The sequence below is a fragment of the Tripterygium wilfordii genome, chromosome 4 (assembly GCF_013401445.1).
Source record: "Tripterygium wilfordii isolate XIE 37 chromosome 4, ASM1340144v1, whole genome shotgun sequence".
In the NCBI taxonomy this organism is placed as follows: Eukaryota; Viridiplantae; Streptophyta; class Magnoliopsida; order Celastrales; family Celastraceae; genus Tripterygium; species Tripterygium wilfordii.
In genome coordinates, this window is record NC_052235.1 from 4,324,281 (window position 1) to 4,337,720 (window position 13,440).

General features: G+C 36.6%; 3 protein-coding genes across 3 annotated transcripts; 2 read left to right on the forward strand and 1 right to left on the reverse strand.

The window, feature by feature from the left end:
* Positions 1 to 2,926: 2,926 nt before the first annotated feature.
* Positions 2,927 to 6,220, forward strand: LOC119997761 (protein NUCLEAR FUSION DEFECTIVE 4-like). Its single transcript, XM_038844949.1, has 3 exons — positions 2,927 to 3,339; positions 4,242 to 5,173; positions 5,275 to 6,220. The coding sequence occupies exons 1-3, from the start codon at positions 3,004 to 3,006 to the stop codon at positions 5,780 to 5,782; spliced, it is 1,776 nt and encodes a 591-aa protein (XP_038700877.1). The 5' UTR covers positions 2,927 to 3,003; the 3' UTR covers positions 5,783 to 6,220.
* Positions 6,221 to 6,228: 8 nt separating this feature from the next.
* On the reverse strand, positions 6,229 to 7,787 carry LOC119997763 (peroxidase 55-like). The gene is made up of 3 exons (XM_038844950.1): positions 7,382 to 7,787; positions 7,088 to 7,279; positions 6,229 to 6,997 (listed from the first exon to the last, which is right to left on the reverse strand). Exons 1-3 carry the CDS (start codon positions 7,583 to 7,585, stop codon positions 6,422 to 6,424), a joined length of 972 nt encoding a protein of 323 aa, XP_038700878.1. The 5' UTR covers positions 7,586 to 7,787; the 3' UTR covers positions 6,229 to 6,421.
* A 3,111-nt stretch (positions 7,788 to 10,898) lies between these two features.
* LOC119996254 (zinc finger protein 511-like) lies at positions 10,899 to 13,169 on the forward strand. The gene is made up of 4 exons (XM_038842820.1): positions 10,899 to 11,102; positions 11,287 to 11,351; positions 11,795 to 11,996; positions 12,541 to 13,169. The coding sequence occupies exons 1-4, from the start codon at positions 10,971 to 10,973 to the stop codon at positions 12,904 to 12,906; spliced, it is 765 nt and encodes a 254-aa protein (XP_038698748.1). The 5' UTR covers positions 10,899 to 10,970; the 3' UTR covers positions 12,907 to 13,169.
* Positions 13,170 to 13,440: the final 271 nt, after the last annotated feature.

A 13,440-nucleotide genomic window follows, 5' to 3' on the forward strand; every position in this document is an offset into this window, starting at 1 on the left:
TTATAATGTCCACACATGCAACTTGTACCTTCAAGCCCCACCGGCATCAAATAGCACCAAACGTATAGTTACAGTGAGATTCAAACAACGTATGTTTCTATATATATATATATATATATCATAATAATCCATTAACTTTTTGTATGCGGTATTGGTATTGGTATTGATATGTATGATGACCTTTTGCTTACACAAAAGCCATTTCTCACCAGCACTGCGTGCCCCCCAAATGCTAGATAAGTAGATATATTAGATATGGTACTGTAGGATATAGAAATGGACAAATTATTGGTTCTTATCTGCCACATCCAAGCAACCTCATGGAAATATTATTATATATTTTGTCTGATAAGATCTGCAGCTAGCATGTAATGTGAAATTACGTGGCTATTTTCTACTAATACAGAAAATATATATACCTTTACTCAACAACTCATTTGTCATTTTATGGCCTTTTAAGACTTTATTAAATTTGTCCAACTAATGAGTCTACCACCGCCATGTGATGTTATTCAGTTATTCCCTTTTACTTGTTTTCTTCTCTATATTCGATGCTGCTTCTTCCCTTTTCACTTCTAGTTCGTCATGGGACCAAATTATCATGTGCTTTCTTTCACTACACAGCTGGAGAGGGCATGGCATAAAAAATAAGCCAACATTGCAAGCCTAGCTTGTAACATTAATAATTATGTGAGACTACGGCAATAAATAAAGTAGTGTCAATTTCACATTTTGTGACACTGTTATAAGAAGCGGCCCGCAATCCACACGGTAATAATTTTTGAAGATTAAACTCACGAGTCTTATGGGTCGTCATGGGCCAAATATGTAATTAAACGGATCTATAATAAAAGGGAGTCGATATTTGTACACGATATTGAACTCAACACACACAATTACTTAATACACTCTTAATTGGTTTTCAATACACACATTGAGTTTCCTAAAAAACCCTCTCATACATATTAATTATATAATATTTAAAATCCTAAACTACCCTTTCCCCATCCATATATATCTCAACTTCCTTCCTTTAATAATCATTAAAATATTATTGACAGTTATTTCAAAATCAATTTTGTAGATTAAGTTTAGAAAGTGGAGAAATAGACACAAAAGACTTGATATTATTGAATTATATTAAGGAGAAATAGACAAAAAAAACTTCATATTATTGGAAAAAATTCCAATAAAATCTTGCATACCTTTTTTGCAATGAAACAACAAAGGGAATGTCAAATCACGATAACAATCAATTCCTAAATATACACCACACTCGAAAATAAAAAGATGATGGTTAAAATTTTCATATCGGAGGATAAATCTTATGTCCTCCGCTGTCAAACATGGAAGGGTTTGACAATATCTTATTAACACAATTAAAATAAAAAAATTATATACTTACTTTATTGGAGGGATTTTGTCCAATATCGCTCTCTTCATTGTTTTCAACGAGATTCTCTGTAGTGTTATTTTTTTTCATAATTTTCAGCAAGTTTCATCTCTTTTTCAATGTAACTAGGCAAATACATTGAATTCTCTGTCATAATATTGTTCTTGTAATCCATGAATATCCAATATTGAGAGAAAGATGGAAGACTAAGAGAAGATAGAAGGCGAGAGGAGAACGATACTTCGTATAAAAATTTAACTAAAAGATTAGGGTTACAAAGTTAAATTTAATTGTATTGTATTGTATTGAGTAAAAAAATATGGGTGCAAAAAAGTAGATAGGTTTTAAAGTAATTTCATTTAAGGATAAATTGATAAACTAAATTATTTTTAAAAAATATGTGTGTATTGAATCCAAATTTGTGTGCAAATATCGGCACTCATAATAAAATCGGCCACCCTCAAAATTTTAAAAAGCGACGATTGTATTGGTCCGACCCAATTATGACAAGTTCTTTAATTTGTCTCTTTTTTTTATTTAATGTGAGCAAGGCCCAGGGGTGGGGCCGTTAATTTTGGCCAAATTGATTATATAATCTCTTGTTAAAGTCAAATTATTATGTACAATAATCATGTGTTTACAATTTTAAATAATTGCAATTTATGCGGTGCCAATCATTGACATTTCTTTAAAATTATTTAAATATAAAAAAGTTATAATAGAAGTTGCACTATCAAATACTGTCCACGATGTGATAAAATACATTATTTTTACCAATGAGAGTTGATTCGATTGATAATGAATTGGATTAGATATATCTGCACTCAATGCTCAATTTCAATGAAAAACATATTTTTCAATGATATTAAAAAAAATTATTCTTATTATTTATTAGCAACATAGAATTTCTATTGCTTCAACACCATATGCCAATTGCATCATACCAGCTTATAATTATATATGACAACGTCGTGGTTTTAAACCATTTTTTCTTCTTACCATCTTTGACCGAAGTTAAATGGGTAAGTAATGCTAGTGCATATCGTTCTCAATGTGAGGGTAAAAACCGCAGGTTCATATCCCTCTCCAATCTCCATTCTTGGTGGATCATCCCATTCTATCATAGCTATATGGGAATCAAGATAAAAAATACAGTTGTCGTGTATATTTTGTTTACAGTCGGTGGAATGAAAATAAAAAAAATTTATGTGTATATTGAAACATTTTTATGTTTGTGGTAATAAAAATAAAATAAAAATCTTAATTAATATGTGTATATATATGTCGATAGTAACGAAAATAAAAAAAAATTATAATAAAATAGAATTTTTTAATTGTTATATTATCACATATGAAATTATGTGATATGATTATATACTTGACATGATGACGTGAGAGTGACAGAAGCAAATTAGATGTGTGAAAATAACATCGCCCATTTTTTTCTTCATGACATCACCGCCACCCCCAATCTATACATGTATCGATTGTCGTCTTGTATATAAAGAGACCCCCCCCCCCAAAAAAAAAAAACCTTTGTTTATTGATAAAAGCCGCCATCTTTTTTTCATTTCAAGTATTGATTCTGGTTCTGGGTCTGATTTTGAGTGATGGGCAGGTTGAAAGCAGGATTTGGATCGTTTATTAATAACAGATGGCTCGTATTTGTGGCTGCAATGTGGATTCAATCGTGTGCGGGGGTTGGGTATTTGTTTGGGAGCATATCGCCGGTGATAAAAAGCTCGTTGGGGTACAACCAGAGGCAGTTGTCGAAGCTGGGTGTGGCCAAGGATCTTGGTGACAGTGTTGGGTTTTTGGCTGGATCCTTGTCTGAGTTTTTGCCTTTATGGGCTGCTCTCCTTGTTGGAGCCTTGCAGAATTTGATTGGGTATGGCTGGGTGTGGCTTGTCGTCACAGGTCGAGCTCCAGTATTGCCTTTGTGGGTTGTGAGTACTCTATCTGATGTCATATCTCTTACCTTGATTTGATTTCATATTCTATTTATCCTTTTTGTTGATATAGATCCATTGATTAGTCCATAGCTATGCTTTGTATAATTAGCAACTGATGTCATATACTCATATCCCTCACCTTGATTCGATTTTCTATGGAGTTTTTCTATTTTGCTGATATATATCTTTCGAGAGTTCTGTACTAAATCTGGAAAAAAAAAATCCCTTTTCCATCTCTTTAGGGAAGGAACCATTGAACTTTAATGGCGTTTGTGAATGTGATGATTGTGTTTTGCATGCAAGCATATGTGATGTAACTAGGATGGAGGTTGAAGTAAGAAATGGTATGCTTAGTCATTGTGATACAGAGATTTGGATTTGTTATATAATCTAAAAAGACATGGTATTATTGATGGAGATCGAAGTAAGATTTCTTGATTCTTTGTACTTGTAAGGCATCCTGTTTTTGCCTTTTCATGTTAAATTGGAATATATGAGGTGGAATATTTGCTACTTGAAAATATATCATCTTTTGTTGGAAAGGATCTTATTGATCATAATTGTTCTCTACGTATTGAATCTTGTTTTGTATTTCTGTAAAAGTGGAGCTTTACATTGATAAGTAAATGGATTTTATTGCTAGCAAATATTCTTTTCTTTTTCAATTGTGGTCTTGAGACGGACATATACTCATAATGCCACTTGTAAGGAGCAAATTGTGATATATGCTGTCATAACGGCTAAACGTGGATTCCTCCTAGTTTTATGTAGTTATTCATAAAGGATATTGTTAATTCTTTTCTCCTTCTGTCTTACTCTAACAGTTTTGAGGAAAATTACCCCTGTTATGTGTCTGTCTGGCCTTGGTTAAATCGTTTTCTTCCATTACTTTGCAGATGTGCATTCTTATATTTGTAGGAACCAATGGTGAAACCTACTTCAATACGGCTGCTCTTGTTTCTTGTGTACAAAACTTTCCCAAAAGTCGGGGTCCTGTGGTGGGGATATTGAAGGGCTTTGCTGGGCTGGGCGGCGCTATTTTGACTCAAATATATTACATGATCCACTCCCCTGATCATGCAAATCTAATATTCATGGTTGCAGTAGGGCCAGCAATGGTAGTCGTTGCTCTAATGTTCTTTATCAGACCTGTTGGGGGTCACAGACAAGTCCGGCCATCTGATGGATCGAGCTTTACTATTGTATATAGTGTGTGCCTATTATTGGCTGCATACTTGATGGGAGTCATGCTTGTCCAAGATCTGCTCGATGTGTCCCACACAATTACAACAATTTTTACGGTAATTATGATTGTTCTTGTATTGATTCCCATAGTGATTCCAATATCATTGAGTTTCTTCATGGAGCCAAGAGGTTCACTGGAAGAGGTTCTTCTACCTAAACCTGAGGAGCAAGAACCAGGTAACTCTGAGCGGGACAGTCACGAGGTCATATTCAGTGAAGTTGAGGATGAAAAGCCAAAGGAAGTCGACTTGCTTCCTGCAGCAGAAAGGCAAAAACGAATTGCCCAATTGCAAACAAAACTAGCCCAAGCAGCTGCAGAGGGAGCAGTGAGGGTCAAGAGGAGGAGGGGTCCACATAGAGGTGAAGACTTCACCTTGATGCAGGCTTTGATTAAGGCAGACTTTTGGCTCATGTTTGTCTCCCTTCTATTGGGTTCCGGATCCGGATTGACTGTGATTGATAACCTGGGTCAAATGAGTCAGTCTTTAGGATATGACAACACACATATTTTTGTATCCATGATTAGCATTTGGAACTTCCTTGGTCGTATTGGTGGGGGTTACTTCTCTGAGGTTGTTGTGAGGTATGAATTGATAAAATCTCATCCAGAATATTCATTGAGTTCCAGCTTTATATTCCTTGTTTCTTATTCTTCTTAACCATCTGCTTAATATTGTATAACAGGGACTATGCTTATCCAAGGCCGGTAGCGTTGGCTGTAGCCCAATTTGTTATGGCAATTGGACATGTCTTCTTTGCAATGGGATGGCCTGGGGCAATGCACATTGGTACTCTCTTGATTGGTCTTGGATATGGCGCCCATTGGGCAATTATGCCGGCTACCGCCTCAGAGTTGTTTGGCTTGAAAAAGTTTGGTGCTTTGTATAATTTCCTCACTCTGGGGAATCCAGCTGGTTCCCTTGTATTCTCTGGTCTAATTGCAAGCCATATATATGACCGTGAAGCTGAGAAGCAAGCTCATGGTCACCATAACCTAATACAGAATTCAGGTTCAATCTTATCTGGCGTTCTTGGCGTAGACGAGTCACTGAAGTGCCAAGGCTCTGTTTGCTACTTCTTAACTTCCTTGATAATGTCAGGATTTTGCATCGTTGCAGTAGTGTTGAGTATGATTCTTGTCTATCGAACGAAGATTGTCTATGCCCACCTTTATGGAAAATCTCGTACTTAAAATTTCTTGGAAGAGGGAAAAGGAGATTGGGCTTTGCATAGATGGAGTATGCCATACACTTTGAGACAATGCTGGTAAACGTTGAACAGAGTTTGTGAGGGATTTTCCCATGTCAATATCTAAAGGTCAAGAAAGTGTTTGAGGCCAGAATATCTCTGCAGTAAACACCTTGAGATTTTGTTGTTCTTTGCATTGAGTTGGGTGCTATGTGATCAGTGAAGATTTTGCTTTGATTGTGCAAGTGTTCATTAGGTATTTATATAATTAATGGGCCAATTTTTCCTGCAAAAATGTCATTTTGTTCATTTTTGTTGAAGGTGGCTCATTGATTCTTCTTCTCTTGGAAGGAATTTGATTAGTTGTCAAGTTGTTGTGAGATTCTATTCTCTTGTAAGCTATGCATGAATATATATAAAACATATGAAGGTTTTGATTCTACGATTTCATTCAGAAATGTTGCATCAAGTTTTATGAATTGATGGTTTGGTAGATTTTATAGAACTGCAGCAATCTTTGCCTTTACATTTCCAGAAAAACAAGCTATTGTTACTGCAGAAACAAAATAGCAAAACCTTGAACGATCTTGTAAACTCTTATTCTTTGGAGAACGTGTTGATGTAATGATAATATCTTTTGCCTTCATGAGTTGAAGGCAGAGCAGTCCCTCCTTATCTCTCCTTGGCGACCGGTCTTCACGCCCACTCTTCCGAGTTTTCTCATAGCGGTGACAAAGGCTGCATTAAAATCAGCTGGGCTGTTGGCAAACTCCACGACTGTCGACTGAGATGCAGAATCGGTGAACAGAACCTCATCTGAGGTAAACAATCCTTTCCCTGCAACTAAGTTTTGGTAGTACACATTGTCGAAAGTTTGTGGAGTCACAGGATCCATATTGATGGCTATGCTTGGGTCTACATTTTGAGGGCATGCTTCCATCAACTGCTTTGCATAGTCAGGATTCAGTGTAGGGTCTACAGGAGAAGACGGTGTAAACGAGTAAATGCGGTTTGCAAACCGGTCACAATGAGAGAAGCCAAGAGTGTGTGCTCCTGAGAGTGCTATCATATCAAGTTGGCTAAGATTGTTCTTGGCAAACATGGCATTAAGTTGAGCAACATCGAATTCAGGTTCCGGCAAATTTCCAGCGACAAGAGATGCTTGAGAGACGAGGCCATCCCGACGTCCCAGTTCGACAGCGAACGAAGGTCCTCCTGCCTACGTTTTGATAACATCAAAGAGAGAAGTTGTTATTAATTTCGGCTTTTTTTGTAGGAGAGAATGTTCAGATAGTTGAGCGATTCTTACCAGAACTACAACATCCCTCGCAGCAAGAGCTAAGATGTCTGCACATGAGACTATTCCGGGGCATTGTGCTTCTACTGCTTCTTTTGCTTTTACCACCGTGTCGAAACCATCTCCGGCAAGGGAAAGGTTATCTTTTGCATCCTTCTCTGCATCTCCATTTGGTGATGCTATTAGGACAGAGGCATCACATCCCTACAAAAATCGCAAAAACAGAACTCTATAAGCAGTTCAATGCCAAAGCTCATTGATGTGTGCAAAAAATAAAAAAGAAAAAAGAACTTGTGTTGAGCATACCGTCACAAAGCAGTCATGGAAGAAGAGTCGTAAGGTGGCTGGAATAGTCACAAAGGTTTGGCTGCGCTTTGTGGCGACTGCCTGCTGCACTATTGCTTCCAAGTTTGGACAAGTAGGGCCATAGAAACCTTCCACTAGTTGGGCTTCTCCCTTCCCTATAACCATCAAAATCATCAACAGAGCCAATCCTGTTCTTGCCTCCATCTTTTTTTCTCTCTCCCCTCTGTAAAACTCTTACTCACACACATATATATACAAAGCATAGAATTCTTACTCCTTCATTTCTCTATATACATAGACAAGTTGCTCTTGTGAACTTGGTCTAATTCTCTACTAGTTACAGTATTCTAATAGTTAAATTAAACCTATGTCATCTAATAACTAGTCAATATGTTCGATGGCTCTGCTACCTGATCATCTGTTTTTTGGTGAACCGAACAAGTTAATTCAAAGGCCAACGAACTTTCTTGGAAAATTATTAAGAGTGTTTTTTATTTTTGTTCATAAATTCCTATGGATGTACACCTGTTCAAGGAGTTGAAATGCAGCCTTCCTTGCCTTTGAAGTTTGAAATTGAAAATGACAGAATAACAAATCCCAAATACTTTATACAACCAAAACAAAAAAAAACAAAAGCAATATTGATTGGACCTCTATTTTGAGGTTCTAGTGTCCTTTAATTAGGATGTTCTAGCACTTAGTTAATGTATTTGATTGCATTTTAGCTTAATTTTACACTTACAAATGTTTCCCCTTGGTTTTGTAGGAATCGGACCTTGTTCGGGCAAGTTGGAGCACTTTTTGGGCACTTTTTGCTGTGAGGTGTCGGGACACTTCCCAAGGTGTCCGGACACTACCCGTCCGGACACCCACAGTACCCGTCCGGACGCTTTCTTCACAAATTGAGACAGAGGCTTCAAAGTTGATGGACGCATGAAGTGTCCGGACACCCGTCCGGACACCCGTCCGGACACCCGTCCGGACACCTACGGCGAATCTGCAATTTTCTGCACCGAAATTTCAAGGGCATTTGGGGTAAATCATGTATATAACCAATGGGGAACGTTTGTATAAGGGTAGTTATGTATTTTCAATGGTAAAAGGAGGAGAAAACCCTAAGATTTCTTCTTACTTCACACAATTCATCTTCTCGAAGTTCTTGCCTCCATTGTTTTCTCTCTACTTCTCTCTCTAAGTTTTTCTTGGTTTTTCGTGATTTTGTTTGTAAACATTGATTTTCATCTATAAAATTGATGTTTATGTCCATTATGATGAGTGGCTAAGTTCTCTTTCTAGTTTCTAGTCCCAAACGGTGGGTGCTCGGTTTCGATTACTTAAGGTATGCTCAAAGAATCGTAGCTTCGATTTCTCTCTTTTAATTTCGTGATAGTTGTGTGATTGGATCTATGGGAATGACATATTTGCTTGTATTCTTGGATTGTCTAGTCTAGGGATTGCATCTAATGCGTTCGATTGAGAATTGTTAAACCCATTGCATGATTTCCTTAATTAATTGAGTTTTTCATTGCATAGCTATTAATTATGTGTATTGATGATGGGGTTTTGGGTTAAATTAGGAATGTGCATGGGAGAGTTATGGTTAATTGATCTTTGAGTGTGAAACTAGGGTGTTAGCCAAGCCAAGCCCCAAGGGGGAATATTAATTCATAATATTAGGTGCTTATCCCTTTGCGTTCATCGTAGATTAAGAGACCCGATGGCCTACATGTATGAATTGAAGTCTTATAGCCCAATTCTCTTTGCATATGCATGATTGATAGTATCACACAATGCATTGTGTATGGTTGTGTGTGTTTGCAATGATACCTTGAGTATGAGAACCGAGTAGCCACCGGGACGGATTAGAGACTAGGTTTTTAATTAATTGTTTTAAATCCAATTTGTGCTTACTTTGATTACAAAATCGCTCATGCTACCGAGTCATTCGGCCCATTTCTTTTACTTGCTTTAATTTGATATTCATTGTGTTTATTAGTGTTAGCTAGTCATTTGCATATCATTCACTTCAAATTTGCATTGCTTCCTCGTGGATCGATACCGGACTCACCGGTTTATTACTTGACGATACCCTACACTTGGGGTAAGTACACACACACACTTTGGTGTCGGTCAAATATCAGCCACAATGGTTATCAGTTATATTTGACAGCAGAAAGTTTTAGATTGACATTTTTTTTTAATATTTTGTTGAGTTTTTCCCTATGTGACACAACCGATAACAAAGATATTAATCCCCAAGTTAATTGTGATTACTAAGTCTTTTTTACAAGCTTTTACTCTCTAAGCATACTTTTTCAAAGCTTAATTATTTATTAGGAAATTGTAGAGGTGTGCAATGTGATTATCACATGTGAGGAACAAATTGATTTTGATGTAACGTTATCTTCATATGTTGAAACGTTCAATAGACTTGGTATTTTTCTTTTAAGACATGCCAATAGACTTTGATTAGGTAAATCTCGCCAAATTGAGTGTAATTTATTAAATATTATCTACAAATAATATACAACACAAAAAATGGTTGACCATTAGAAGCAACGTGTAGTTAATGCCTTCTCCACTTGATTTTAATTTTTTTGTGTTGAAAGCAAATTAAAATAAAATTTTTAGAATCTTCTAAAACGTGTAGTTAATGCCTTCTCCACTTGATTTTAATTTTTATGTCGAAATCAAATTAAAATAAAATTTTTAAAATCTTCTAAAACTTACACCAAATTGACCCCAACATTAAATCAAGATTATAGAATCAAAATTCCATTCTAAAACATATTTTTTCTTTAATGCTCTGTTTGTTAGGCGAAAAATCATTTCTTGAAAAAACTATTTTGTATTATCAGTGTTTGTTTGTAGGAAAATACAAAAATACAAGGAAATGCATTAAAAATCAATTAGAAAAACTAAACAAGAACGCTGAAAAATGACATCTTTTCCACTTGAGGGGATGTCATTTTCCCTTACACTGTAGAGTTGCTACCTCTAACAGGTTATTGATTTGTTGTATATAAATCGATTTGTTTATTTTCTCTCTCTATATAAAAGATACATACGTGTGCAGTAGTTAATATATTTATTCACAAATTATATAATCACAAGAAAAAAATGGTGCACCTCAAATTATGTTTTTCACCAAACAAACAATGAAAAATATTAACAATATTGTTGTCCAAACACTAGAAATTAATTAATTTTTCCATGAGATACGTTTTTCATGATAGGTTGATTTTCCTCCGAACAAACGGTGCATAAATTGTATGTGATTAGTAGACAATCGACTAATTAAATCAATTGGTTTCTCTAGTCTTGACTCTTGAGGCAGAAAATTAAAAACATTTTTCTTATTTTACCCTATTTTATGGGCTGGGCTTGGATCATGATGAAAAAGGCCATATTTCGGCCCTTAAAAATTGTTTTCAGTAAATTTAGATGTGCGCGACGAAGCCCATTACTCTAGCCCACGCAAAGCAACATACTAGAGCCTGCTCAACGTTCGGACTTTCGATTATGCTGTCGTCATTACGATTAGATATTTAGATCGTTCGAATTTTTTGAATCTCTCTCAGTTTGGGCCATGGCGATGGTTGTGGATTCAGAAGGAGGCGAGTTAGGGTTTCCGTACTGGACCTCCCTTCGACGGAAATTCAGTCCTGACTCCCCCTTCTTTGCTTCCGGTAACATCGAGAGAGAACTCCTTGCCAAACAGGTTACTTTCTCTGGTTTTAGTTTTCCACTTGAGGGCTCTATATTTTGTGTTTTCTTCTCCATTCGTTATTTCAAGTTCTCTGCTGATGTAAATTCTGTTGAATGTGTTGCCACATCCGACTTTGCTTGTTGATGCCGAGAAAGCGAAATTTATTTTTTGAATGATTTCAATTTTGAATTGCTAGGTTGCACTGGATATAACTGAAGATGAAAGGCATCAGCTTCAGGGTTTGATAGATGAGGAAGTCAGGTATCAGAGGTCAAATTTCATTCCATAACTTTTTTGTATTTGGCTCCTCTATGATTCAACGTCAGTGCTAGTTTTGAAGTTACTAAGTGGATGGAAAATAGGAGTATAAACTCAGTTTTTGATAATTTGGGTAGGAATGGATGCAAATGTTGGAATTATGCATTACTTTCAAACTCTTTTATATTGAAAAAAATTCTTCTTAGACTCTGGAAGAATTTTGTTCCAGAAGCGATGTGACTATGTGAGTCCAGATTTTTTTTCCTTTTGGTCTTTTGTATGGTAGTAGAACTGTAGAAAAAATTTCTGGCTATTTATGCTTCCATTGCATTGCTAGTTATTGGTTTAGAATAAATAAAATTATTGTTCTATTGGACAAAACCTACATATTTTAGACTTGCGCAATCCATTCTTACCATGTGTCTAACTTCGAATTAATGTTCAAGCAAGGATGTTTTATGTCCCATTTTTGGCTGTGGTGCACGGTTGAAATCATTGGAGGACTTTGAAGATCATTATAATGCAAGGCACACTGCTTCTTGTTCCGTCTGCTCAAGAGTTTATCCAACCTCTCGCCTGCTCAGTATACACGTGTCTGAAGCTCACGACTCTTTCTTTCAGGCAAAAGTTGCACGAGGCTATGTGATGGTATCTCTTCTGACTTTTTTATGCTATAACATGCTGCTCTCTATGATTTACTGGTGTTCATTTAGTGAGCATTGGGACAATTATCTTTCACTGTATCTGATGTGATTTGTGATTGTTGTGTTTGGTGCTCTAGTACTGCCCCATTTCTAGTTAAGCGAGCCACACTCTGCTCTCATTTTCCTTTTTATGTGTGTTTCATTCATTTTGGCTCTACCTTTCACTTTTACAGGATTGTGGGTATATCGTGATTCCTGATGACTAACTGGTAACATTAAGGTTGACAGGAGTAATAATGTGTTAAGCCTCTTTGTTTTTCTTGATGGTATCTTGATTATCTACATAGTTACCGGTCCTTTTTCCCCCCACATTATTACTTATCTAAAGAATCTAAACACATGTTCTCATTTGAGACGACTATAAATCATCTCCTCCTTTCGTTGAAAATGCAGCTTTCATCTCTATTCTTAACATTTGGCTCTATTTACATTTTTTTCAAGGGGCAAATTTGGCTCTATATACTTAATCGGGCTCCTCCTTGTAACAGTATGAATGTCTTGTTGAAGGCTGTGGTTCGAAGTTTAAGAACTACAAAGGTCGGCAACGGCATCTGCTGGACAAGCATAAGTTCCCCAAGTCCTTTGAGTTCTTCAAGAAAGTCCATCCGTCAAAGAAACAAAGACAGAAGAACCAACATAAACAAACTACTCATATGGATGAGGCGACAAGCAAAATGGAAGTGGAAAATGAAACCATTGATGGCCTTGTTTCGGCAGTCTCAAAGTTGAGCACCTCAGATTCCATTCCTTCTTCTGTCAGCTTTGGTCGTCGCCATTCTCGTGGGCTCACGTTTGTGCCCCGAGCTGTTCATCGCGACAAAAAGCAAGACTCCACTCCAGCTGCAACAAAGTGATAAATAGTCTGCTCCCTGCCATAAACACCCTAAGCAATTCATTCAGTGAATGGCTTATACAATGTTGTTGGTTCACTTTTTTCCCAGAATCTTCAATGTGAAGGTTGTTTGAAGTTGAAGCTGTTGGGACAAACTGAGTGCTCATATGGGTCTGACCAAACATTTTTCCACAGGTTCTCGTTCTCTGACCTCAACCTTGTTAACACAGAATCCATTTATGTACCCTCAAATTAATCTCTCAGTATGACTTATATGTTTGGGAATTGAAACAATTGTAAATCATGCGAGGGAGAGAGTTTCACTCATTGTTCCTTATTGATAGATTGGTTTATACATTTTACGAATTATAAGACTCCCATCCCATGACTTGATGTTGCATCTCTCGAGTGTTTGAGACTTTAATTGGGCTTCTGATCTTTAGTTCGGCCCAATCATTCGAGTCGAGACCCCTTTTCATGGGATAGCTTTAGTCATACCCCGATTTTTTCTAAAGACATCCCAATCTAACTTGATTACCCCTTATAAAAATCAGTT